The sequence below is a fragment of the Monoraphidium neglectum genome, assembly GCF_000611645.1.
Source record: "Monoraphidium neglectum strain SAG 48.87 unplaced genomic scaffold scaffold02748, whole genome shotgun sequence".
Taxonomy (NCBI): domain Eukaryota; kingdom Viridiplantae; phylum Chlorophyta; class Chlorophyceae; order Sphaeropleales; family Selenastraceae; genus Monoraphidium; species Monoraphidium neglectum.
Window position 1 is genome coordinate 1 of NW_014010880.1, and position 8,234 is coordinate 8,234.

At 65.6% G+C, this 8,234-nt stretch overlaps 2 protein-coding genes across 2 annotated transcripts; both read right to left on the reverse strand.

Moving 5' to 3' along the window:
• Window positions 1-1,606: 1,606 nt before the first annotated feature.
• MNEG_11449 (hypothetical protein) lies at window positions 1,607-6,243 on the reverse strand (the record flags this gene model as incomplete). The annotated part of the gene is made up of 9 exons (XM_014040078.1): window positions 1,607-3,160; window positions 3,403-3,522; window positions 3,754-3,840; window positions 4,064-4,252; window positions 4,448-4,618; window positions 4,783-4,839; window positions 5,095-5,230; window positions 5,483-5,667; window positions 6,226-6,243. 9 exons carry the CDS (start codon window positions 6,241-6,243, stop codon window positions 1,607-1,609), a joined length of 2,517 nt encoding a protein of 838 aa, XP_013895532.1.
• A 643-nt stretch (window positions 6,244-6,886) lies between these two features.
• On the reverse strand, window positions 6,887-7,763 carry MNEG_11450 (CysA-like protein; the record flags this gene model as incomplete). The annotated part of the gene is made up of 3 exons (XM_014040079.1): window positions 6,887-7,105; window positions 7,347-7,500; window positions 7,702-7,763. 3 exons carry the CDS (start codon window positions 7,761-7,763, stop codon window positions 6,887-6,889), a joined length of 435 nt encoding a protein of 144 aa, XP_013895533.1.
• Between the last annotated feature and the right edge of the window lie 471 nt (window positions 7,764-8,234).

The following is an 8,234-nucleotide window of genomic DNA, read 5'->3' on the forward strand; positions in this document are numbered from 1 at the left end:
GGGAAAGTCGGTGCATGATGGGGCGTGCGAGGTGGGCGGTGGCGCACGCCGGCAGGGGCGATTGCAGCTGGAACAGGATGTGAATGCCGTTTCTAGGCGATGCCGAGGCGCTCGCGGCTTCCGTGGCGATGTCTAGGCAAACCCGCCGTGCGGCCGTTTCCATCCCCATCCATGCAGGCGGCGTCAGCGCTTGCCGGGCAAACAACGATTCCAACCCGCGCCTCCGCTGTTTGAGGCCAGTAATATGCGATATCGAGCGGAGATTGCTATATTCACTCCATAGAGCAAGGGATACATTGCGCCTGATGGCGCGGGGCTGAGATCAGTGACGGCTCCGCGGCGTACACACGCCTGCAGCACTCACCACGGCGGCACGGCACACCACGCTCCTCACGGGTGCCATACGAGCAGCGGGGGCCTGCAATGCACGATGCGGTGCCTCAGGAGGGAGCACAGGCACAGCAGCAGTGCCTACGCAAGCCGCTGCGGGTGCTGGTGCAACCAACACATGATAACGAGGGATCATGGCAGTAAATGGGGCATGCTCACCGGGGCGCGCATGGCCCGGACAGCGGACTTCTGGATGGAGATCATTTTTGATGGGAGGGAGGCTTGTGAGTCAACGAAGGTTAATTGATTTGTGGAAGGTGACAGATTAATTGTGTCAGGATTCGCGAGCATGCAGAATTACGATGCCGCCGAAGTCAAGCGTTATTGGACTGCGGGCGAAGGTCAGCTTCCGCACGTAGCTCAAAGTGCATAGAATGCCAGGTTGGACATCTATACTATCAGCACCTACTGAGGAGCGCCATTTCGATAGAGGTGTAGATGTGCCCAGGCGCAAATCATGCTCAGTTGTTTATGATATCAGGAGACTGCAAAGATGCATGGCATGCATAGACCCCTGAAGAGTGGGCCTTGATACCAGAATTTACAAGCCACCATCATAGAAGTGCTGCATCTGACATGGTATAATGTCAGCGAGCCAGCCGTAGCAATCATGCCGAGGCATTAGCAGGGGCGCCTGCTCGTTGCGCCCACAAGGAACCCAGTAGCGCGTTTGCCGGTGTCGCAGGCATACTCTGCGGCCAACTGTGGAAGTTTCAGTGGCGATTGGGTAGCAGTGCGGTAAAGGAAGGTGCAGGCGTGGGTCGTGCCCACGGCAGGGGCGCTGCATACAACTGTAGACCCCACGGTCAAGGCGGGGAACGACCGACCGGCCCAGGACCCGGGCCTGGGCACGCCGCGACGCATACATGCAGGGGCGCTGCGGCGCCTTGCATTGCTTGCTGCCTGCTGCATGCTCTTATGGCCTGCGCCCTCAAGCCCCAGGCTCCTCCTCCAACACAGGTCAGGTGCGAATAGCAATCGCGTCGTTGTCAAGCCCAGTCCCCAGGTGCACGCAAATCGTCACGCTATGGTCAAAAGATGTCAAAACCCGTCAGCCACGGGGCGGGCGGGCGGGGACAGGGCACGGCCAGCGACCGACCGCGACGCATAGAGCAGATGGCTCCGACCGTGGCCGGCCACAGGCGTGCAGTTGCACCCACGCCGGCGTCCACCCTCACGCCCCACTCCGCCTGCACAGGCCGAGGCCATCCAACGCTCACGGCCCCTTACCGCCGCCCCCGCTGCCGCCGTTAGTCATCTCCGCCAGGTCCAGGCTCATGGAAAACTTGAGGCTCAGCGCGCGGTCGGCGTCGATGCCGCCCCCACCCGCGCCCGTCGCCCCCGCGCCGCCCGCGTCCCCGCCCCGCGCACCCGCGCCGCTGGGCCCGCCTACGCCCGCGCCAGCGCCACCGCCGGCGAGCAGCTGCCCGACGCCGACGCTGGGGAGGTCGCCCAACATTTGCATCTGCTGAAGGGAGTCGAGGCTGAACAGGCTAGGGTTGGCGCCGATGGGGGGCAGGTCGTCCGTGTTTATCATTTCAAGCGACGGAAGCATCATGCCCACGCCGCCCGCCTGCGGCTGCTGCTGCTGCTGCGGCGGCGGCGGCGGGTGCGGCGGCAGGCCCGGCTGCGGCGGCCGACCCGGTGCGCCCGCGGGGCCGGGGCCGCCGCCGCCATTGGTGCTGGGGCGGCCGCTGGTGGACTGCTGCTGCTGCGACTGCTGCTGCTGCTGCTGTTGCTGCTGCTGGGCGGCGGCGGCTGTCGCCGACACCGGCGTCCCAGGGCCGCTGGAGCGACCGCCGGCCCAAGCCGGGAAGGCGTCGGTGGGCACCGACGACTGGGTCCCCTGCGAAGCAAAAGGGGACGGCCCCTTCATTGCGCCCGCAGACGTGGGGGACAGCATGCTCTGCAGCGCCGTCGGGCTCATGCCCGCCGCCGCCATGGCCGCGTGCTGCTGGTGCACAGCCATGGCGGACTGCTGCTGCTGCGACGGCGCCGGCTGCTGCGGCTGCTGCGCGAGCGCTGCGGCCACGGCGGCGCCCGCAGACATGGGCATGGCACTTTGCATGCTGAACGCGCCGCCGCCGCCGGTAAGGCCTGAGTGCGGCGACACCGGCGCCACGCCGAATTGGTGCGGCGGCTGCTGCTGTTGGCTGCCATACGGCTGGGAAGGAGGCTGCATGAGCTGCTGCTGGTACTGCAACTGCTGCTGCTGCTGTGCCTGCTGCTGCGCCTGCTGCTGCTGCTGCTGCTGTTGCGCCTGGGCCTGCTGCTGCTGCGCCGACTGCTGGTCCCCCGCCGTTGCCGTCGGCGTCCCGAGCCCCAGCGCGCCGCGAGGCATCACCATGTCTGGCGGCGGCATCCCGAGCGCGGCCAGCGGCAGCTGCGGCGGCGGCGCGCCCGCCGGGGGCGGCGCCATCTGCTGCGCCAGCGGGTCGGACGCGTCCCGCCAGTACACCGCCCAGCCAGAGTGGCCCGGCGCGTACCATTCCTGCAGCGCCTGCTGCTTCAGCTTCGGCAGCAGGTTGAACGTCACCGGGTCTAGCTGGTGGATGGGGATGACGCTGTCGTCCGCCTCCGCGCTGCCGCGGCCGACGTACGCGATCGGCTGGTCTATCGCGATCGCCCCGTTGCGGCAGGCGAACAGCAGGCCGCCGCGCACGTTGGGGCACCACCAGATGCGGGGCCGGAAGTCCGGCACGACGGCCTGCGAGCAGTGCTGCGCGACCTCGTCCCACTTCTCCGGGGACAGCTTCAGCAGGTGCCGCACCTGCGGCGGGCGGCGGGCGGCGATGGGAGGCTGACGCGTGACGACGGGCGGCGGGCGGCCAGCCGCGCCGCACAGTCTCTAGCTACCGCCTTCTGTAACCGCTATCCTCAACGCCTGCATTTTCATCAGACAAAGGCAAGGTTCTCGCCTGCCCAGAGACCAGCTGCTTGAAAGCACTTGCCACAAGCCCGCAGGAAATACATTCCTACACACGACCCTTTACCACACGAGCAGCCCCGCACCTTGTGTTTGAGCTCCTGGCTGGCCTCTGTGAGCTCCACCAGCTGCGTGAACTGCCCCACCCGCTCCACGCGCACCAGGTCGTCAGGCAGGTCGATCTCCAGGTTCTCCTCGCGCGCGGCCTGCGGAGGGCAGCGGCCGCAGGGCGCAGGGGTGGCGGGGCGCGGCCGTGAGGGCAAGGATCTGTGACAGCGCTCCCGCCGAGTACTGCTGACAGAAGGAAGGGCGTCTTTTCACGAATCAACCGGGGCCCTTGGGGGTGGATGATAGCAGCGGTGCCAAAGCTGAGAGCAAAGCGGTGGTGTGATTTGATTCGATCTGACACGGCAAGGCAAGCAGCACGGGGGCCGCACCTGGCGCAGGTCTGTCAGCTTGTCCACCGTGGCCTTGCCAATGTGCACCAGTTTGCTGACGTGGTCCGCCACGCACGGTATGTCGCTCTGCGAGGGAGGGACAGCACGTTGGGCGGCCGCGGGGCTGAGAACCGAGAAACTTGCAACCGCAGCGCACTGCGGTACAGTTCAGAGGGGGCTGGCGCAGCCTTCCTCGACGTTCTCTTGGTGCCCCTGCTCGACTGTCCCAGCACAACATAGTTGATCGCCCACTGTCGCGTCCAACATCAGGGCCCGGCCCTGCAGATACAGTACCCCACACAAAACACACCTTGATGGCGTGCTTCACGCGCTTGGTGGCCACCACAAAGCTCTCGCTGACGACGTATGTGATGCTGGGCAGGTGGTTGCCCGCGCGGTCAATCGCCCACACCAGCAGCCGGAAGGTGGGCGCCTTGCCCGCCAGCAGCGCCTCGCTGGACGTGGTGCACTGCAGGTCGGACAGCGGCGCGTGGCCGCGCTGCAAGGGGGGAAACGGGGGGACAGATGGCAAGAGAAGGGGTTGATGTGTGTTGCGTGACAGCCCACACAGCCAGACGGCCTGTCGACGAGCAGGGTCGATCCTCCAACCCAGGCTCCTACAACACAATACCCAGGTCGAGAGCGACAGGGGTCGCGTGGGGCCATTTTCAAGCCAGCTGCAAAGGTCCCTCACCTCTGGCACCATGATGATGCGGCCGTCCTCTGTAACGTTGAGGCCGCCCTCGCGCTTCAGCAGCGGCTTCTTCTGCTGCGGCGCCAGCACGCACGAGCGCAGCTGCATGGTGTTGAGGAGCGTGTTGTCGGGGCAGACCTCGCGATACTTCTCGCCGTTGAGGACGTGGATCTGCGGGCGGCGGCGGCGGGCAACAGGTTAAGAGGCGCACCTTCCTGCGCTGCTGGTACAACGCCGTCGCAAGTGCAGCCGCTGCATCCTGCAAGCGGCTGCAGCTCAACAGCGCGCCCTGAAACAGTATGTAATCGCCGCGTCCAAAGGGCTGCCACCCGCACCTCCAGCTGGACGTCCGGCGTGGCCTCGTTTACGCACTGCCCCGTCTCGTCCACCACCTATAGTCACATGAGAGGGCACGGGTGTGCAGCAACAATGGCCTTGGGTGTTGCACATGCTGACAGGCCGCCGCGACTCTGCCAACCCTTGATGATGCAAAATCTTGGCCGCGCGGCTTTGCAATATCCTCGGACTCCCTCGCACACGCGAAACACCTTCACACGTGCACAACACCCTTGAAATGGGGCAGCCGCCCCGAGAGGCACGGCCCCTTCCGCGCGTGTTCCCGCGCTCTCCCCGCGCCGGCAACACACCTCGACACGGAGCCCAGCGTTGCACTTGGCGCGCAGGTGGTCGTCAATTAGATACTTCTGCTTCAGGTTGCGCTTGCAGATGCGGCTGGGGTTGTACTGACACAGCACGCACGCCCCGTCGCCGCAGCCGGAGCTCCTGGGGTGGGGTGGGCGGATTTTGCCCAGGTAGCGGTCAACATTCAGCACCCGTGCTTGCCTCAATGGCCATCCGCCCCGTCCACGCGCCATATCAAGGGGGGCATCATTCGGAAGGAGCGACCGCAGCAGTTGGCGCTACCAGCATGGCGCGCCGGCCGGCAACCGGTGCATGGCCCGGCAAGGACGGACACCAGGGCACATCGCGCACCACTGCGCCGCGCAGCGCAGCGTCGCCCGCCGCCGCACTCACTGGCAGTCGTGCCTCAACACCAGGCGCAGGTTGTGCTGAGGTAGCATTGGAACCGGAGCAGCCACCACCTGTAGCGAGCTGGCGACCTCGCGGCAGAGGTAGTCGATCTGCTGGGGCGTGAGCCCCGGCGCAAGCCTCCGCGCAAACGCGAAGGCAAACTTCTGCAGCCGTGCTTGTACATATTGCTGTGGGGTGAGTCATTTGGGAAGCACGGGTGAGCATGGGCATGGGCAAGAGCATGGGATCCAAGCTGCCCTGGGCTAGGCCCTCGCGCACCTCCACTAGCGGCAAAACGGGCAAAAGCTCCGCTGGATAAGGAACGCCGCCCTCCATGAGGGCTCCCAAGGCCTTGCGCCCTCGCAAAACTCAAAGGCAAGAAGCTGTGACTGTGTTGCTGCGTGACGGGGGTTCAAAGGGTAGAAATAAAATGTCTGTGTATACGCGATTGGATGCGTGGCAAAAGGCATGGAGGTGCCCGACGCGTTCAAGCGCCGCAGCGGGGACACTAGCTGCACCTTCCTCTGGCTCCAGCTCGGTGTGTGCGTGTGTCTCGGCACGGTGCCGGTAGGCTGCCTGGAACATTCATGTGCGCGCATGCGGATGCCCCCAAAGAGCACTGCCCTGCAACAATACTGCAAAACCGGGGCGTAGTAGGAACACACGTGACCGTCTGACAGCCCGTGAGTCGCACGGCAGGGACTGCGTGCTGCCCCCCACGACTGCCGGCCGGAACGATCACTCACCCCCCAACCACGCCACATCCTGCTCTGAGGCTGACCCGACGGCTGCGTGTGTGACACAGACTGCATCGCTTTGAGACAGTGTGGGTGTGCCATTCCACGCAGAGGTGTGCCAGATAGGGTATCGCTTTACACCATTGGGGAAGAGTGAGTTCCGGTGCAGATGCAGGACGAGCCAGAACTTGGGCCTGGGCCATACGAAAGTACATGTACATTGGCCGCAGCAAGGGCGGCTGGTGGGATCAGGGTTGCAAATTTTCTTCCCAGGATTAGGTCATGTATGGACCATCCTCATATGGCCTAACAACGTGACTGTCTGTATGTGACACGACTCAACGCCTTGAACATGTACCAGAGCTTCTCAGCCGCTTTCGACGTTCCCGATGAAACAAGGGTCTCCCGCCCCGCGGCACACACGCGCCGCCGCGCGCGGGCCTCCCTTCCCAAAATGCTTGGATGTGCCGCGACAAACCTCCAACCGGCGCTGCGCGGGCCTCGGCCCGCGCCCTCCCAAACCCAGCAGCGCAGGCCACGACTCATCGCAGGCGCGGGCGCAGACGCGCCGAAAAGCCGCACGCGGCCCCCGTCAAGACGGGGGTGCTCGCACCCCCTGCTCAAGGCAGAGACGTGCGTGCTCGGTTGTGGGTGCCACCCCCGCGCTCGCTCACAGGATGGGGGCGCTGTCGATTTCGGCCGGCTCGAAGCCCATCATGGCCTCGGGCCGCACGTACACCCAGACGCGCTGCCCCACGTCCAGCCCCAGCGCCCCGTCCGCCTGCTCGCGCGACACGCTGTACTCCACGGTGACGTCATCGTCAAAGCGCAGGGTGTAGCGGACGGTCCATCCGAGGTTGTGGCGCTCGGCGACGGTCGCGCCCGTCACCTGGGGGCCAGAGGGGGGAGGGTGGTGAAAGGGGGCCTTCAGGGCTGGGGCCGGCGCACCAGCGGGCTGGGCTCAGCGCAGGGCTTGGCCATGTTGCAGTGGGGGGAGTTGAGGGGAAGCTTTATAGGGGCGGGGCGAAGGGCTGCCTGCGGGGCTCGGGAAGCTGTGTGGAGAAGATGAGGGTTGGGGCTGGGCTGGGGGGACCGCAGGGCTGTGGCGGCCGTGAGCGCGGGGGTCTGACAGGTGAGGTCGCGCCCGCGCCGCCGCCCCGGCTCGCGCTGGAACGCGCCGCGGCGCCCCCGCGCACCAGGTTGCCGTTGACGGACTCGACGACCTCGGTGAACAGCTGGATGTGGCTGGGGCGGAACATGACGCGGCTCTTGGGGGTCTTGTACCTGCAGTATTGAGAAGAGATGGTTTTTTTAGGGGGGGGGGGCGCCGCGGAAAAAAAAGCAAGTAAAGCAAGGCACCAGAGACACGCCACTGGCAGCACCGACTTGCAGGGGCCGCATTTGCAGGAGGAACGTGAGCACGCACGTTCTTTGGCACACGCCCAAGGCAACAATTATTAAAGGGGTGATGGCGGCGGCACGCACTTGCTGTGGCGGACGAGGAGGGAGGAGGAGGGGACGTCGTTGGTGTCGCCCACGAACTTCATGACAAAGGGCGTTGCGGGGCGCCGGATGATGTCGGTCGGGGAACCGATCTGCAGGGGCAGGGCGCAGGCGATAATCAGTCACGGAGTCGGGCACATCTACCCTCCAAGGCCCGTCGCGTCATCCCGAGGGACGTCCCCCTTGACAACAGATCCACGTCAACCACCGGCGCGACCCTCTGCCGGCGGCCGCACGGCGTTCGAAACATCAAAGTAACACAGGAATCGGCGTCGCCGCCGTCGCAAGCGGACGGGCGCTCGCAACCTAGGTTGAAACCCCCACCCCACCCCACCCGCGTCCCGACAAGAGCAGTGCCGGGCCCCGCCGCGCAGGCGCGCCTGCGCGCTCACAGCCCGAGGGCGCACCTGCTCGATGAAGCCGCGGTTGAAGATGACGACGGTGTCGGCCACATCAAAGGCCTCCTCCTGGTCGTGAGTCACGATGATGGTGGTCACGCCCACCTGGAGCATGAC